Source organism: Mauremys reevesii, linkage group 25 (genome assembly GCF_016161935.1).
Source record: "Mauremys reevesii isolate NIE-2019 linkage group 25, ASM1616193v1, whole genome shotgun sequence".
NCBI lineage: Eukaryota > Metazoa > Chordata > Testudines > Geoemydidae > Mauremys > Mauremys reevesii.
The window spans coordinates 17,811,480-17,829,751 of NC_052647.1; the positions used below are offsets into that span (position 1 = coordinate 17,811,480).

An 18,272-nucleotide genomic window follows, 5' to 3' on the forward strand; every position below is an offset into this window, starting at 1 on the left:
GCGAGAGGCCTTCCCTGGCTATATCCCCCCCCCGTCTGGTTTAACTCTCCCCCTGCTGGGAGCACATCCTGCCTCACCACTACCACCCCCACCCCACAGCTGGGGAAGGGCCTGGCTCACCTTCCTAGGAGGGTGGCTCAGCCCCAGCTCCTGCTTCATGCCTGAGGAGGGGCCTGCTCTCACCTTTCCTCCTACTCCCACCCTCTCTGTGGGGGGGTGGAGTGGGATCACCCCCAGGCCTCAGCCTCCGCTCCCTGCCCATGGGCAGACCTAGACCCTAGTTACCCTCCCAACTCTCACTTCCGCCTATCGTCACGTGTGAGTCGATGGGGGAGGCCCCGCCTTTCCGGAGGTTCCTGCCAATCAGCTCTCGGGCCTGCCCATCGCCCCGCTCCCCCCTCCCCGCGCCAGTCCAGCCGCGCGATAACCTTTGCCCTTTGTCCCTTAGTGATGACCTTAGCGCCGTTGCCAAGATGGCGCTGTCCAGGCTGGGCTGTTGCCGGGGCGGTCTGCACGGGGGGCTCCTGGGCGTAGGGCCCGTCACCGTCCCCGCCAACTGCCTGCGCCGGGTCCTGCGCGCCCCCGAGCCGGTCCCCGCCTGGAGGGCGCTGAGGTGCGTGCGGCGACCGGCGGTCAGGGGGAGGGGCGGGGCCGTTAGTCCCGCCTCGCGCGCGCCCCACATCAGTGACAGGAGCCGCGGCCGTTGGCCCCTCCCCCCGGTGACAGGAGCCGTGGCCGTTGGCCCCTCCCCCCGGTACCCGCGGTGGCCGTTGACACCCCCCGTTGGCCTTTCCCCCGCCTCCTGCCGGTCTCCATGGTGACAGCTCAGCCGTGCCCCCCCTGCTTCCTGGTGGCAGCTGCACCCAGCCCCTAGAGCCACCTGTGCCCATGGGCCCTTCCCCCTGCACCCAGCCCCCTAGTGCCACCTGTGCCCATGGGCCCTTCCCCCCCTGTGCCCAGCCCCCTAGTGCCACCTGTGCCCATGGGCCCTTCCCCTGCACCCAGCCCCTAGCGCCACCTGTGCCCCTGGGCCCGTCCCCCTGCACCCAGCCCCCGAGTGCCACCTGTGCCCATGGGCCCTTCCCCCCCTGTGCCCAGCCCCCTAGTGCCCCCTGTGCCCATGGGCCCTTCCCCTGCACCCAGCCCCTAGAGCCACCTGTGCCCATGGGCCCTTCCCCTGCACCCAGCCCCTAGTGCCACCTCTGCCCTTCTCTGCACCCAGCCCCTAGTGCCCCTGTGTTCATGGGCCCTTCCCTGCACCCAGCCCCTAGTGCCACCTGTGCCCATGGGCCCTTCCCCTGCACCCAGCCCCTAGTGCCCCTGTGCCCATGGACCATTCCCCCTGCACCCAGCCCCCTAGAGCCACCTGTGCCCATGGGCCCTTCCCCCCCTGCGCCCCGGCCCCTAGAGCCACCTGTGCCCATGGGCCCTTCCCCTGCACCCAGCCCCTAGTGCCCCTGTGCCCATGGGCCCTTCACCCCTGCGCCCAGCCCCTGTGCCCATGGGCCCTACACCCCTGCGCCCAGCCCCCTAGTGCCACCTGTGCCCATGGGCCCTTCCCCTGCACCCAGCCCCTAGAGCCCCCGGTGCCCCTGGGCCCGTCCCCCCCTGCGCCCAGCCCCCTAGTGCCCCGGGGGCCCATGGGCCCTTCCCCCCTGCACCCAGCCCCCTAGTGCCACCTCTGCCCTTCCCCTCTCTGCACCCAGCCCCCTAGTGCCCCCTGTGTTCATGGGCCCTTCCCCCCCTGCACCCAGCCCCCTAGTGCCACCTGTGCCCATGGGCCCTTCCCCCCCTGCACCCAGCCCCCTAGTGCCCCCTGTGCCCATGGACCAGTCACCCCCTGCGCCCAGCCCCCTAGTGCCACCTGTGCCCATGGGCCCTTCCCCCCCTGCGCCCAGGCCCCTAGAGCAACCTGTGCCCATGGGCCCTTCCCCTGCACCCAGCCCCCTAGTGCCCCCTGTGCCCATGGGCCCTTCACCCCTGCGCCCAGCCCCTGTGCCCATAGGCCCTTCACCCCTGCCCAGCCCCTAGTGCCACCTGTGCCCATGGGCCCTTCCCCTGCACCCAGCCCCTAGTGCCCCTGTGCCCATGGGCCCTTCACCCCTGCGCCCAGCCCCTAGTGCCCCTGTGCCCATGGGCCCTTCCCCTGCGCCCAGCCCCTAGTGCCCCTGTGCCCATGGACCCTTCCCCTGCGCCCAGCCCCCTAGAGCCCCCTGTGCCCATGGGCCCTTCCCCCCCTGCCCCCAGCCCCCTAGTGCCCCCTGTGCCCATGGACCCTTCCCCTGCGCCCAGCCCCTAGTGCCCCTGTGCCCATGGACCATTTCCCCTGCACCCAGCCCCTAGTGCCACCTGTGCCCATGGGCCCTTCCCCTGCACCCAGCCCCTAGTGCCCCTGTGCCCATGGACCCTTCCCCTGCACCCAGCCCCTAGAGCCACCTGTGCCCATGGGCCCTTCCCCCTGCGCCCAGCCCCTAGAGCCACCTGTGCCCATGGGCCCTTCCCCTGCGCCCAGCCCCTAGTGCCACCTGTGCCCATGGGCCCTTCCCCTGCGCCCAGCCCCTAGTGCCCCTGTGCCCATGGGCCCTTCCCCTGCGCCCAGCCCCTAGTGCCCCCTGTGCCCATGGGCCCTTCCCCCCCTGCGCCCAGCCCCTAGTGCCCCTGTGCCCATGGACCCTTCCCCTGCACCCAGCCCCTAGAGCCACCTGTGCCCATGGGCCCTTCCCCTGCACCCAGCCCCTAGTGCCACCTCTGCCCTTCCCCTCTCTGCACCCAGCCCCCTAGTGCCACCTGTGCCCATGGACCCTTCCCCCTCTGTGCCCCCTGCCAGCTGGGCCAGTTAGTTCCTTCCTCCTCTTTGCCCCCGGCATGTGTCCTAGTGCCAGCTGTGCCTATTGAGCATTCCTCCTCTGTTGCCCAGCCCCCCCATGCCAGTTGTGCCCACCTTCTCCTTCCTCCTCTGTGCTGACAGCCCCCCATTATCAGCTCAGCTATACCTGTTGTAGCAGATCCTTGTTGCCAGTTCAGCTGTGCTCCTGCCTTTTCCCCACCATCTGTGCCAGTTCACCCTGGGGTTGGCTTGTGGTGCTGGTAGGGGAGGGTTTGGCAGCTGATATTGTCTGAATCTTTGCATGTCAGGGTTTTTTTCCAGGTGGTTCTGGAGGTGACTTTGCCTCTTGCTTGGATGCCTCTCCCTGCTGCTGCTGCTGGATGCTCATTAGCTAGCTCAGGGCTACTTCATGGAGATGGGCACATCAGCCAACACATTTAGGAGCTACTGAAGTTTCATGAGACCCTTTTGTAACATGATCTCCTTAGGAGACTATTTGGTTTCCATCTCAGACACAATGGATCCGACTCCTCTCTCACTCACACTAGTGTAAATTGGAAGAATCTGATTATTTCTGTTGGCCCTGCAAAGGCCAAGACCACTACAAAAAAGAGTTGGACTCCATTCTGGCTCCGGCATCAGTAACAGAATTGTTAACTAAGATGTGATTATTGGGCTAAATTCTGCCCTCAGGTGCACAAATTTAACAAGACAGAATCTGAAGGCAGTGGTGGTGCATACGTTCATCTGGGAATGGAATTTGCCCTGCAGAATCTTTGTGACCGGCACACTTCAAAAATGAAAACCCTGTAGAGTTTTGTCCCATCTTCCTCATTATGAGTGGGGGGGTTTTCCCCCGGCCCTCTCCTCACAGCCACTCAGGCTTTGCAACAAATCAAATCGCTTCAGCTCAAGCCCTACATCCCCACAGGGTTTGCTGGAGTACATGTACTTTCCTCTTTACAGCCTCACTGTGCAGGGTATGGAAAGATCACTTGGTTCCTATAAGATTTTGCTGCAAGTTGCTCTTTGTTGCAGGCACCCAGCATGCTGCCTCTCTACAAAGACAAACCCCAAAGCCCTCCTTGCTGCTGTCATGTCACAATTCAAATATGCCAATGGGAAATATGAGAGCTTTTTGGAAAGGACATTCCCCCGCTTCTATGTATTGTATTCAACTTTTCTGAAAGGTAGGTTTTGAGGGAAAACTGGTTTCTTTTACCAGTTATAGAAAAGGCAGGCTCAGTAATTTTAGCCTATTTTTTGTTGGCTAAAAGGGACACTGTCAGACTAAAAATCACTTGTTTTTTTCTGTGTTATGAATAATCCTCAGATTATTTTCAAAACCAATTTTTCAAGTCCTTTAAGCAATCAACACAGTCTCAGCCTTAACATAGCATTTACTTATCACTTATGCTGGGTCTTGGCTTTTTTTTGCATTTCATTTCATTCAGCTTGGACAATGAAAATAGACTAGCTAGTTTCACTCTGTTGGTTCAGGCTGTTTGGGTAATTCACACTGTGTAGACAGATGTTTCAAATTTGAAAACTTTTCTATTAAGCTCTGTAAAATCTTTTTTCACAAAACCTAAATTTTGTGTCTGAACTGCCAGATAATGTTGCTTTGAAAACTATTTGTTCTTAACCTTGTAGCAATAATAGCCAGTATAAAGCCAGTGACCGGAAGTTGAAGTTAGACAAATTCAGGCGGGTAATAAGCCTCACTTTTTAACAGTGAGGGTAATTAACTATTGGAACAATTTACAGAGGGCTGAGGTAGATTCAGCAAAACATCCAATCTTGATTTAAAAATTGCCGGTGCTGGTGAAAGACGTGCTCTAGTTTAAATGGGAGTTAATTTAAGGAAATCCAATGGCTTGTGTTATACAAGATGATCACAATAGTCTCCTTCTGGGCTTATCTATGATATGTTGTTTGTAAAGGCTGGACCAGCTTACTGGGACTAGATATTAACTGTGAGATTTAAAGACCTCTTGTATATCCAAGTCAGAGGTGATAAGGAGGCACCCTCCCCTTGAATAAAGATCCAGTTTTAGTCACCCCATCACTAAAAGGATAAAGCAGAAGTAGAAGGGTTCAGTGATGGATAACAAAAGTGACAATTCCATATGGGGAAGAGTAAAAAGGTTCAGATTACTTAGAGAGCAGACAGATAAAAGCTGACATAATAGACAGATAACTTTGGTAGGCTTATTTATTCTCCATACAAGACCAAGGGGTCAGCCTATGTACCTGAAAAGCAACAGATTTAAAAGTAATAATTGTAATGCCGTTGTAAAATGCATAATTCACTCATATAAGTCATTGCCATATTAGACTAAGGCCACAAGCTTAGTAGGATTCCAAAAAAGATTCAACCTTTATATGGCTAATGAATGCCTGCTGTTCTAGGATGAGTGTACCGGGGGGGCTTTTCAAAGGGATGAAGGGATAGAGGTTCTTAGGCACTTTTGAAAAATCATGCTCATAAGGGATATTAGCCTTCATGTTTTAGAACAGAGGAAGAAACTTCTTGGACACATAAATCCTTAATGCAGAAGTGTCTATTCTGTGGGTTTTATACCCTCCTCTGAAACATCTGCCCCCAGCCAACTCCATAACAGGAGACCAGATTGGATAGACCATTGGTTTGATCTGCTTTGGCATTTCCTGTTTTGATTTGAGGTCTAAGGAAGCAGGTAATTGTGTATAACCACCCTCCCTCCACACACACACACACCCCTCCAAAAAATCCTGTAATACAGCCTGGCTACTCCAGGCTGCAGACTGTGCTACTAAAGGGTTTGGATCAGTCAGGTAAACTGCTCTCGCATTCTGCAGCTGGCTGCAACAGTTGGAAGAGCTGCTGAAATTTTGATGGCTTGGGTTAGATTCTACATTTTCCAGCCTCTGTTCTTGTTTCACTCTCAGACTCTTCTATTCTCTGAATAACTCTGTGCGGAGCTCAGCCTATATGAGACAATATACAATGCATCAAGTTGTATTGTATTGCACTCTGCTGCTCAGTAGCCAAACTAAATAAGGATGTAAGGGACTGTGAAGGACATTGTCAAGGGATCTCTGGGGCAGAGCACAGCTCCAGGCCTGAAGGTAACATCTGTATTCTGTACAGGATGTCGGACATTGTTTTCGGAAGCAAAAGAAATAAGAAGAATAAAGTTAAACATGTCCCTTAAAAAGATTGATTTTCATCAGCTTCCATACAGGGAGATGGAAAGACTAAGACAGGTGAGGGCCACCTTTCAGGTTCCTGTTTCGTACTCTGGTATCTGTAAGTTACGCTGAATTTCTCAGAAACGATCAAGCATTTTACTACACTGTCCCACACAACTGGCAACCTTGTTTAGTGACTTACACCTCTTGTGATTCTATGGAGAATGCCCTGCTTTTAGAGGGTGGATCTGCTGTTGTGACTGGGTAGAATCTCTATTCTTTCTGTGAAGGGAGGGTCAAGATACACACTTTAACCCCCCCCCCCCCCCATATAACATGGTGGTTTTACGAAGTTGGGTATTTAACCCAAGGCAGCTTGCTCTGGCCTATAATGTTCCTGCCACTTACAGAGCATTTCTTATTGAGAGCAGGGTTCGAATGCTGCTGCTGGCTGATCTGAGACAGTCTATCAATCAGTTTTCAACTGCATTGCTGTAACTTGGTATCAAGTCATAACTGTGTTGTTTTAATTTTTGGTCAGTTTCGCAGGGACCTGATCAAGGCCATTCCTATTGGGCTTCTCACCCTTCCACCTTTCGCCAACTACTTGATCTTTTTGCTGATGTAAGTATGTCCTTTACCGAGCCTTTAAAACATTGTTGAACATCCTGTTGCCAAGTCCTTGCCCTGAATAGTCACCATGCAGAGGCTCAGATGGTAACTGAAGCGATTAGTCAGTGGAGCTGATCTTTCTCTTTGGGCTCCTTTCTTCTCTTGTCTCTCAGCTGACACTTGTACTATTCCTGGCTGTCTGATGAGAGGGTTTGCTACAGAACAGCTGTCTTTGTTCCTCTGGAGACTATTTTTTGCAGCAGTTAAAGCTATACTCATATTAATGGAAAATGATGTTTCTGAGCCTGATTTTTTTTTCCCGATGTAGTTTTTCAGTTGGCTAAATTGAGTAAGCGCAAGAGGGAAGAATCATTAACTACTTGTTTGTCTGCAGACAACTCATCACCTAGACGTCATGAACTAGATGGAATCTGAATGTTTTCTATCTGAACTGATTTCTCCCTTCGGTATAGATTAAACGTTCCCATTTCTGTACTAACCTCTGTAAAAATCCAGTACCTTGGATCTCTTGGAGCATTCTGCTCTCACATTAGTGCATGCTCTGGGCCCCCTTGTAGCAAAAAAGAAACCAAGATGAACAAACCAATCTTAGCAAACCAAACAGCCCTGATTTTGTCTGGGGAGATTTCTGCTGCATTCTAGGTACCTCCCCACACCATTAATTCCTTCTTTCTAACCCTAAGAACAGTGCAAAACTTTATATTTATTGGCATTTACATGGTGCTCATCACTGTAGCATCCGAGTACGTCTTCAGTAAACAGCGCCATGGACACTTGACTGTAAAAGTGGCCTCCTCACATGTGTCCATGCCGTCTGACTTCTTTCCTAGCCACCCCACCCAGATAAGTGATCCAGTTCCCTTCCCGGATGCTACCCTCCACCCCTAAGCACCTGGAATGCCCCTCCTGCTAGCTAACCCTCCCAGCTCCTTGCACAGTCCTGGCTAGACTATGTTGTGCTCTGTGGGTTAAAAGATATAGCCAAATGACTGACAGATTATTTATCTGGTATCTTAATGGAAACTAGGGACTTATCAGTGAGGTTTCTGCGTCATCAGAGCGCTGGAGATCTTTATACCTGCATACTGGTGGTCCTGGGTCACGGCCAAGGGCTAGCTGGGACTAGTTGGAGCTGCTTCTTAACCGGCCACAGGGCAGGCTCTTCCCTGTGCAAGGGGCTGAGTGTGCCACTTCCGTGGAGCTGGACAGAAGGAACTGGGAATCAAGCCCCGGTTTGCCACATCAGAGGCAGAGCAGTGGCCAGGGGCCAGGTCCCAGAACACTCACAGCGTGTCTCCGGTTTGACAATTGCTAGGCCACCAGCCTGGCCTGTGACTGCTGAGTGTTGGATTTTGTGTCTCTGCAGTGTCCCTGCTTGTGAAGCTCAGTGAGTCACCTCTGGGTGACCTTTTCTTTCCAAGGTACTTGTTCCCAAGGCAACTGTTGATACGCCACTTCTGGACCCCAAAGCAGCAGTTTGAGTTTCTGAACATTTACCATGGTATGCGGAGAGAGGTGTACCCAGAAATCATTGATGGCTTAGAGCAGGTGACTCGTTTTGTAGCTGATCAGCAGCTCCGAGACCAGATGCAAGAGCTCTGCACCAAGGTAAGTAACACAGGGCCTTCCTTGCCCCCATGGGGACGGCTCCTCTGGAACACCGTAGAGTCAGCTGCGTCTCATCATCCACTTATAGTCTTGCTGGCTGCTGAGTTAACCTGGTTGGCACATGGGATCAAATTGTGCCTTTAACCACACTCTGTGTAACCGCACTGGGGTCAGTGGAGGATTTGGCCTGTAGTTTTGGAGGGATTTTTTTACATCTGAAACATGGAGTTTGTCTGCTAGAATAGGAGTCCCATCCAGTGGGTTTAGGATTCTGACTCTGATGGGGATTGAGCCTATGTTTGTGGGTCATCCTAAATCTCAAATACTTTTCAAGAGGACTGGCCCCTCATTTCTTGCCCTCCAAGCTTCCTTGGCTTCATTTGCTGTCCATGGGCAGACAAATCCCCCTGAATTTTCATTGCTGTAACCCCACAAAAAGGAAACCCTCTAGATCTGTTCCACCCGAGGCAGTTACAGAGATGAATCCACAGGTCCTTAAGAGGCAGAAAGGCTGCCCTTGTGCTAATAGGTAGGTAGGAACCCAGTTTTGGAGGTGGAAGAAGTGAAACCCTCTTACGACAAGCAGAAAAGTGCCCAGGTTGCATTGGTTTGGAGAGATGGGATGGGGGCGTGTGGTCACCCAGAGTGGCTGGTCCAAAGCAATTCAATGGAGACCATCCGAGCAGAGAGGCATTTCTGCTTTGCCGTAGGCTGAGAGTAATATGGCAGCACACGGCATGCCAATGCCACCATGGCCGGCACATAGAAATGCTGAGAGAACAAGGTCAGCGACTTACCCTTTGGACACAGATGGATTTCCAGGGGTCCTGCTGAGTCCTCAGTAGCTGGGGTCAGACGAATCATCTGTCCATGGGAAGTATCATGAGCAAAAAAATCTTTGGCTCTCCAAGGTGCAGAGCGGTTCTCATCCAGAGGTGGCGAAACTCCTGGCTGTGAGAAGCTTGTTTGTAGGACATCCCCTGGGCCTGCAAAGGCTGCGCGTTTGGCAAGTGGTAAGTGCCTCTCCCCGCAGAGGCTGTCTGTGCTAGTGGTTAAGGAGATAGCTGGGATTGTACATACTGCTGAGTGCTGAGGCAGCTTGTTGAACTCCCAATTGTCACGAAGCAGCTGGCTGCTGTTTCACGATGCCCACTGCTTGCTGAAGGCCTTCTCAGCACTGCCATGAGGCTAAAAGGCTTGGTCAAGGGAGATGGTCTTAGCCAAGGCTAACCTCACCTCCAAGTCTGAACCCGTCAGGGACGATCATCACCAGTAGCCCAGCCCGGATTAGATCCCAGGGTTCTCTGAGCTCTGCCCACTCTCCCATATTGCCTCCTTGGGGAGGCAAACGGCTGTTCCACCCGCCTTGAATCTTAGCAAGTTTCCTTGAGACGTCACAGATTTTCCTTGCCCTGCTTTTCACTCCCTGCCACAGAAAGCCTTGAGCCGGGTCCTGTTCCTGACTCCTCACTTGCCGATCTTCCTCCTGAGATACCGGCTGCGGAGCCATATGTTGGAGCTGCAGCATCTGGACCGAGCCATGCTGAAGCTGGGAGTGAGCGAACTGTCTGAGGAAGAAGTGAAAATGGTAAGACCGAGTCCCCTTTCACGTTGTGCCAGCTAGCGTAAAAAAACCGGAGACTCCCAGAATCCTGTTAGGGAGAACTAGATACACTGTTGGTTTTTCCCCCTCTCGCTTGTTAGCAAAAAGCCTTGTGTGACAGCGTCTCTGTGGTGGAATATGATTTGCTGTGTTATGAATCAGTCGCTGTTTCTCCTGTTCTGTCTATGTCAGTGGTTCTCAAACTTTTGTCCTGGTGACCCCTTTCACATACCAAGCCTCTGAGTGCGACCCTCCCTTATAAATGAAAAACACTTTTTCATATATTTAACACCATTATAAATGCTGGAGGCAAAGTGGGGTTTGGGGTGGAGGCTGACAGCTTGCGACCCCCTGAGGGGTCCTGACCCCTAGTTTGAGAACCCCTGGTCTACGTCAAAGAAATACTCTTCAGGCTCGGATCCCTGCCGATAACTTGGGGCTTGATCCTGCACTCCTGACTCAGACAAAATGCCCGTTGAAGTCAAGCAAGGATTGCAGGATCAGGCCCTGTTTGTTCTGCACCTTAGCTAGTGCTGGGGAACAGAGGAAAGTGGGTGACTGAGTTTAAATCACTCAGCTCTAGAGATGTACAAAGAGCCAAGAAGAAATGCACGAATCAGTGGGTTTCCCTGCTTGAAGTGTATGTATGGAGGAGGAGAGTTATGCCATGCCCGGGCCCTTCCTCAGCAGAGGGAGTGGGGAGGGACTTTAGGTGAGGGGCAGGCTTCTCCCATCTCACGTGTGAAGCAACAGCACTAGGGAAGCTACATGGTGTTTTGGTCCATTTAAAGCTGTATTTATCCAAATGCCCCCAAAACGTAACTGAGCCAGAGAATTAAGCCTATTTCTTCCCCTCAGAAATAAACCAGGTGCGTTGTGACTACACCTCCCAGCAGGGAGTCAGGCTTCAGAAGAGATTTAGTGTCCAGGGGACAGGAGAGGAACACCAGTGTAGTGCCTCTGAAATTGACTAGTGCTCTGAGTGCACTTCAGAGGGGTCTAGAGTTGCAGTCCTGCCTGCCTTAGTGTAAATGCTTGAGCTTCACTTCCAGCAGAATGGAGGGAGTATAAGGCAGGCACTGGGGGAATCCTTCTAGTGGAGGGCCAGAGCAGAGCTGGATTACACGGCCCTGTGCTGTTCCTGCCCCTCACTCTCCATGTACGGGCATGCTGGGGGTAGAAGGGAAGCAGATGGAGAACTCTGGCGATTCTAGGCTGTGGAGCAGCAATGGGGCTGCTCTAACTTACACAGGGGACCAGGGCAGCCCATGGTTTAAAGCCACTTTTGTCCCCTACTTCGTGGGAGGCTCAGTCCAGATTCTGGCCACTTGCATTCAGTGATACCCACTGAAATGAAAGCTCATCTGTCTGCACGCGCCTGCCGTGACACTTGCTTTTCTCTCCTGTGGTCATTAGGCTTGTTATGTCCGTGGCCTGAACTCCACCCACCTCAGCGCATCCGAATGCCAAAAATGGCTGAAGCAATGGGCGAAGCTCTCCTGTGAACTGAAAGGTAAAACTGGTAGAGCTCAGCCAGCTGGCCGTCTTGGCTGTTTCTTCCTCTTGTGTGCGGTAGATCCCGTAGGGCTGACCTCAGGCAATGCACCCGTGGATAAGCTGAGTTCTGAGCCACTTACTTTTAGGTGAGACCTTGAACCGAGTTCTGGCTGGTCTGTTGGGGCCTTGAGCGCGGTGTCCTTCTGTAAGGTTATGGTCTTGCTGTGGTGTCCTGGGACCGCACTGAAATCCTTGGGCTTGGGAGAGCCCAGGTTATGCGTGTGTTTTAACAGAGAAGAGAGAGCTCACGCTGCAGGACCCTCAGAGGCAGATCGTAGTATTGCAATCTTGTGTCCCCTTGGCAGCGTTGAGTGCAGGTACATGGGGAAGAGGAACAGACTTTCAAAGAAGAGTTTCTCAGTATACAAAGAGACAAACATTCAGACAGCTTCAGCTAGGCCAGGCCAGTGCATTAGTGCAGCTTCTGGGGATATTCGGCCATGATGTGTGCTAGGGAGGCTGAGCGGCGATGGAGCACATGGCTGAAAGCACTGCAGTCTCTAACCTAAACCCGGCAGTCTAAATGGAGTATGTTCCGAGGCTGGCTCCCTGGGGGAAGGCATCCCCCCAGTTAATGGGTTAGGATCAGCCCATTTAGTACAGCTTCTAACCTCTCACTTTCTCTTCTCACAGCTAGCTGGAGAGGAGCTGGCCTCTGCCCTGCTTCCAAGAGCGAGATTGATATTTCCCCTCCCCCATGCCTGTGTCCTGAGTGTCACTGGTGGCTTTAGTTAAAATACTAAATTCTGCCACATGACTGCTGGCCAGAGCGATCCTCTCCCTTCCTTAGATGAGGCAGGAGAGTATCTCAACCCATGAAATCTGTGCAAACAAATGAACAGCTTTTCTTCTGGAATCATTTGATTCTTGCTGGCCCCTGATCAGTATCCTGCGGGTGGAGTTTGCCAATCCGTTACCTGCTGCCAGCTCCTCCTTCACAACCTGTCAGGTTTCTGGGGAGCAGAGCTGGAATTTTAAAACCTCAAGGAATGAGGCAAAGGGTTTCAGACTCTTTATCATGGTGACACTGCGCTTCTCTTCAGGGCAGAACTGAGCTACTGTGTCCAAAGGGGCTTGGCCAAGCTGTCTGCCATCTGGCAGGACTGGCACTCAGAGAATGGCAGAGAAAAGCTGAACATGAGTGCTGGCAGCTGGTCCTGCTGCAGATTTACGGGGCAAACCTGTGGAGTCCCTGGCATAAATCTGTGGCCCAGCTGCCATGGTGGAGGCTGCAATTCTCTCCTTGGGCTAGTGTTTCCCTTCAGATGGGCTAGTGCAGATGGAGACAACTTTTGCTTTTGTCAAACATGCTGCTGCTTTCTTCCCAGCTAGCCTCAAGCACTGTTCTAAATGTGTGGTGGTGGGGGGTGGGGAGAATTGTCCTGGCTGCAGGTTTGTGATCACTGCACAGTGTAGGTGTTTCCCCTGCCTCTTACAAGGATTTGATGCAAGAGCCAACTAAGGATTTGTCCCTGCCCAGCCAGTGCTGGTGAAACATGAGGCTGACCTTCCAGCCCCTGCATTGTTCATGGGTGTAGTAGGGTTCATTACACAGCAGGTGAACAGCCCAGAGCCGGATGTCAGGAAAACTTGTATTCAGCCCTTCTTGATGGTGCTGTGGCTAGAGAGGGACAGAGCAGCTGGCACAGGGGCCCGGGTGAAACGTGAGCCTGCGCTGCTGCTGTGTCCCACCACTGCCAGTCTGGCAGCCATCCAGTGAGCCCTTGCGGTACTTTAGCTGGCACCTGCTACCATTTCCTCACCTCTGGAAATGCCTTCTGCTAGGGCCAGGGGGTGCCTGCCAACAGTAGCACGCTCAAGATGGGGACTCCTGAGAGCTGGCTCTGGAGGTGTCCAATAAACGTGACTCTGTTTTCAGATGCGGAGGTCTCGCTCCTGGCACACAGCATGGTCTTACTGTCCACCAACTACCTCGGGGCCAAGGACTGACGGCACAGGCACCGACGGCAACTGTCAACCTCTTTCTAGTGCTGGTGGTTGCAGCAGGGTAGTTTGTTTTTTTTTGCTTGCATTGCAGGACGAGGCCTGGACTTCAGCGAGAAACACCTTGCTTTTTGCCTGCCGACCTAGCTCTAAACAGTACAGCATCAAAGAGTAAAACCCTGCGGGAGCGGAGTGCTGCAAGCATATTTACCTTAGACACAGTCAGAGCAAGAGCCTGCTCTGGCTCCCAGTCACTAGGTGGTAGAGTCCATGGGTTTTGAATGTGTAAGACTGGCCCTTGCTGGGGCTGGGAACGACTCTGCAAGTCTGAGCCACGCAGACGCCAATGCTCTTCTGTCATTTTCCAAAAGACCATGCTGGGGGACAGCCAGGAGCCTGGGCTGTGCTATTATAGCCTCAAACGGTGGCACTTTAAATGTAATCCTGTCCAGCGGAGAGCGCTCATCTTCCCTGGATTTGAAAACCTCCCCTGGGAGGCTCCCACTGGTAACTTGGAGCAGTGGGCATTATCTAGCTAGGTTCCTTGTTGCTCCCAGACCTGGGAAGAGCCACCAGGCTGGAGCAGTGCGTTGTTGTTTTTCCTGTTAAGTTATGACTTTATTTACTACGTTGTTTTAAGAATAAGGTGAATTTTACTAGGAGGGGCTGCGGGTGGAGCCCCCTAGCTGCCTGGGGCTTTATAAGTGACCTTGCCCCTTCGGCCAGTGATATGCCTTAGTGTTGAGGATCCCTGTGTTTGTTCAGTTGTCTTTAGTTCACAGCAGCACCGCTAATGCTTAAACTGTGACCGTTCTTCCCTGCCCTAGCTGACTGCTGGAAAGAGATATAGGCCAGAGAGGAACAGTCACCACTTTCAAACTTGGCCACTCAATAACTTAGCCTGATTTTCAGTTTCCGAGCCTCTGCTGATCTCAGGGGAAGCTGCAGGAGCCCCTCTGAGGCTCAGGCCACTTTGTATAGATGCCCCACTCTGAAAATGCCAGCCTAGGAATAAACGGCAAACAGCACTTACCTGTTAAGAACAGTCTCAGCTTCATTTGTCAATGAAGTGATTTAAGTTCTGCCTAATCAGTTTTTAGACTTGAACTTTCTGCTCAGAGTGAGGATTTTGGAGCCAGAAGTTTGGTCAACTGGAGCTCCACCCCAGCAAACCTGAATGTCTTATGGCAGAGGCTGCAAGTTGAGTTTAAGGGATTTTTTAAAGTTACTTATAACTAGTGTCTTAAGTTATTTATGGCAGTAAAAATGCATGAAATGTCTGTCTTAAATCTGTGGTACCCTTACATAAATATTCCATTAAAGGCAACAGCTAAGGAAAGGTCTCTGGTGCATTTTTAACATTAGAGCCTGTGTGAGGTGTCCAATTAGTCTCCCAGCACCTGTGACTCTGATTAAGATAGCTGAGCCCGGAGCCCTGCGCTCAGATTTTAAAGCAGCATGATGACATGTCTAGGATGACTAACCCATAGGATCAAGTGAGCTGTTAAAGCCCCACTATTCTATTTTTCATAGACTAAGTAAATAGCCTTTGTTTGTTTAGCTGGAAATATTAGCCAGCCCTCAGCATAGACAGAGACCACAGGGCAGTTCCTAGAGGTGAGCAATGGTTACTTCACAGACCTCCCTTCTTTAATCTGCTTGAATTAGGGTCAAACAGGCCACAGCAGGAGTCCCTACCCAGTGGCTCAGGGTAGCTTAAACCATATGCTTTTATCCCCTTTGAGATGAGACCACCAGGCACAGGATGCAAGTTTGAGCATTTATTTATTTTTACACTTAAATATTCTCTTTAAATACAGCATTATCACAATGAAAAGAACCTAAAAGGTCAAAAAAAAATGCAGAGGACCTGACAAGCTTTGGATTCACATTGAAAATTCCACCTGTGTACAGTGTGTGAGAGGAGACCGGAGAAGTCAGACGTAGCCAAGTCACTATTTAAATCGGAAGAGGAGCAGGGGCTAGAACCAAAAGGTCTCAGATCGGGAACAGGCAACAGCTCAATAGCACCAGAAGTGAGATGGGCTGTTGGGTTTACTACATGGCTAACAAAAGTGGTTTAGGAGGAGACAGTGCAGTACCAGCATTAGTGTCACAAAGTGTGTGTGTGTGTGGGGGGGGGGGGGGGAGGCCAAAATGCACGTTCATTAGTTATCTTTGTAAAAATAGAATAAATCCTATTAGGTCTTTGCTTAGTGCGAGAGCCCCCATCCGAACTGCTGCCCTAGGCTGCTTCTGTAGTTTCATTCAAAGCAGTCCAGCCTCTGGCCATCCTGTGTATTTCCACATCACCAGAAGGCCCCAGCCTAGTTTCATTTGCTTCTGTAACATCAAAGGGTTTGGATACAAACCAAGAAGGGAACTTTAGTATCAAAGATTTTACCTATTAAATGTCACCAGGCAGACCCACTCTCTTTCCCTCGCAGAGGAGAGCTGCCCTGCTTCTCACAGGAGCAGACCGCATGTCCAAAGCCCTTAGATACACGCAGGAGTCAGTCTGGCAAATGGTCAGTCCACAGTTACTCAACACCTGAGCAACACACACAGCCAGGTCAGCTGTGTGAAGTGGAGGGAGTTGTCCTCCTACTGGCGCAGGTGACGATTATTCCATGGGGAACTGGGGGGTGAGAAGAGCTTTAGTCTTTACCTGTGGGTTCAACTAACCTCTTCCTACTCACTGGCAGCACCATCTTGGAATGCTGGGAATTCTCCTGCTAAAGGCTTCAAAGGGATCTGCTAGGAAAAGGTGTGAATAGTTAATTCCTGTCTCAAGCACACGTTCTGCTGGGTACAGGTCAGCCAAGGGGTGAAGCTCAAAGCGCTCAGCAGCCCAAGAAGCTCCGTTGCTGTCCTACTGCAAGAATGACTCTTAAAGCCTTTTAGTCTGTCCCAGAGGAAGGGGATTGGCTGTGGAATTAAGGCAACAAAAATGGGGGGAGGGCGGTGTTTGGGCTGTCTACAGGAGAGGCCCAGCTGTGGTGGCACCAAGCGCAAGATTCAGCAGCCTGGTTAGGGACCCACTTTTGAAAGGAGAGCTGCCCTGGGGGTGGGCCGGCCAGCTCCATCTATTCTAGGGCACCCAACTTTATAGCTCAGAGTGTGGAATTTGTAAATAGAGAATTTAGTGATTTCATTTGTGCCCCTCCCCTGGTAACAAACCAGGGAGAGAAGAAACATCAGCACCTGCACCAGTGTGAGCTGTTCTTGTCCATTTCTCACAGTCATGTTGATGGGGTTGTGCTCATAGCCCCAGCAGGCAGGCAAGGGGACTGCGTGGTTGATGTTTAAGGATACACGGGCACTGAGGCCAGAGGAGGTTCACAGTCTAAACCAGAGGAAAAGCTAGTTTGCTGAACACAATGTTCACTGCGCCAGGAAAAAGTCAGGCAGCAAGTGGATTTTAAATACCAGTCACCAAAACACAGTGGGCTCCCAAGCCCTGTTCACCTAGAGATCCAGCAAGGTGTTAACAGGTAGCCAACCCACCATCGACTACTTCGTATCCTTCCAGCACAAGTAAGTGCTGTAGCTACTTACTATGGGAGGGGAAAGTCTTAAGAAATCTGTAATGGAACAGAGTGACATGGACGAGATTGTTGTGGCAGCCTGGCAGGCTCCAGGCATCCGAAAGAGAAGGGGAAGGTATTTCTGCTCTCCGCAGAAGTTTAGTGCTGCAGTTGTGCTGGGTCCTGGCCCTTTAGCAAGTACAGTGCAGAGAAATACAACTGGGTTCTCCTTGGGCCAGGAGAATGAGGAGACTCGGGAAGGGGTCTGTACCAGCTTTTTATCACAGAAGGAAAGATGCCTGTGAGGTTAGGGAAAAAAGTGCTTTCGCTACCTGCCTGGAAGGCTGGGTTGATGGGCTGTTTGTGACAGAAATTTGAGAAGATTTAGTCTTTTCCCCTGAGTCTGGGGGAAATGCTGGGGCTTATTAGAATGATGATGATGCGCCTCCCTGCACCAGGCTGGGATGCAAGCCCAGAGCACAGCACCTTCTCTGCCACCAACATATTGCACCTTTGCAATCTCTGTGAATTCAGCAGACAGCCCTAGTAGGGAAAGGGCCAATTTCTTCCAACGACTGAACGCTTTGCTACCCACTCAGTCACCCAAGGCTGCAATTCCATTGCATGCAAACCTCTCGCCCTCCAGTTTAGACTGAGCCAGGACAGAGGATTGTTATTAAGTGACTGGGTGGCAGGAAGCTTTTTTTAGGTGAGCACATGGATCATGTTCTTGGTCCTCCCCCTCCCCCACTCCACTTCCTGTGCAATTAAAACAGAAAACATTGACATGATTAGGAAACAGTTAGATAGCATTTCCCCCCCCCCCCCCCCCCCCGTCTCCACCAGGTTACCAGTCTTTACCATCCAACGTTCATACGTCCACAGAGAAGAGCAATTCCGTTGGAGGAGCCCAGGTCCAAAGAGGGAGCTCCCAGAGGGGTTTGCCACAGCCCAGCACAGGGACTGTAGTGTCAGTTACAGGCAACGGGTCACAGAATGGCCCAGTAAACATTCAGCACATTTAAAAAAAAAAAAAAAAAGCTTAAAAAAAAAATGAATGGCTCCATCAAGCCCATAACGGGCAGGTGATGCAGTGCTGGGAGGCAGTAAGGGGGGCCAGGACAAAGCTACCGACGAGCAGGAGACTCTAAGCGGGGGGTTGGTTTGTAAAATGGTTGCATGCCGAAAGAGGAAACGTAACCAGTCGCGGCGGATGATTGATCCACAGAAAGCCATCTCTCTGGGGCAGGGCAGAGCACGGAGAGCCCAGGCCGTTCCGCTGCTGGGGCGGGGTGCAGACAGGAGGTTCCAAGGGCAATGCTGAAGCAGACGGCACGGTAGGAATGTTGTCAGTTTCACCTGGGAGGAGAAGCAGGATGGAGACTGCCACACAAACACG

At 52.0% G+C, this 18,272-nt stretch overlaps 1 protein-coding gene across 2 annotated transcripts; it reads left to right on the top strand.

The window, feature by feature from the left end:
* The first annotated feature begins 386 nt into the window (after positions 1–386).
* Positions 387–14,685, top strand: LETMD1 (LETM1 domain containing 1). Of its 2 annotated transcripts, none has more exons than XM_039514035.1 (9): positions 387–613; positions 3,866–4,017; positions 5,961–6,076; positions 6,543–6,625; positions 8,056–8,242; positions 9,154–9,255; positions 9,678–9,830; positions 11,262–11,358; positions 13,282–14,685. In XM_039514035.1, exons 1-9 carry the CDS (start codon positions 474–476, stop codon positions 13,350–13,352), a joined length of 1,101 nt encoding a protein of 366 aa, XP_039369969.1. In that variant the 5' UTR covers positions 387–473; the 3' UTR covers positions 13,353–14,685. The 2 variants fall into 2 exon arrangements, with proteins under 2 accessions (XP_039369969.1, XP_039369970.1); XM_039514036.1 differs by lacking the exon at positions 387–613 and adding an exon at positions 645–754.
* The last annotated feature ends 3,587 nt before the right edge of the window (positions 14,686–18,272 follow it).

What these genes read in the sequence shown, in the direction of transcription:
- LETMD1 (XM_039514035.1), top strand. Translation starts at nt 474, where the DNA reads ATGGCGCTGTCCAGGCTGGGCTGTTGCCGGGGCGGTCTGCACGGGGGG. An exon ending in TGCAAGAGCTCTGCACCAAG is followed by an intron (nt 8,243 to 9,153) that starts GTAAGTAACACA and finishes TGGCTCTCCAAG; the next exon opens with GTGCAGAGCGGTTCTCATCC. An exon ending in GGCTGCGCGTTTGGCAAGTG is followed by an intron (nt 9,256 to 9,677) that starts GTAAGTGCCTCT and finishes TCCCTGCCACAG; the next exon opens with AAAGCCTTGAGCCGGGTCCT.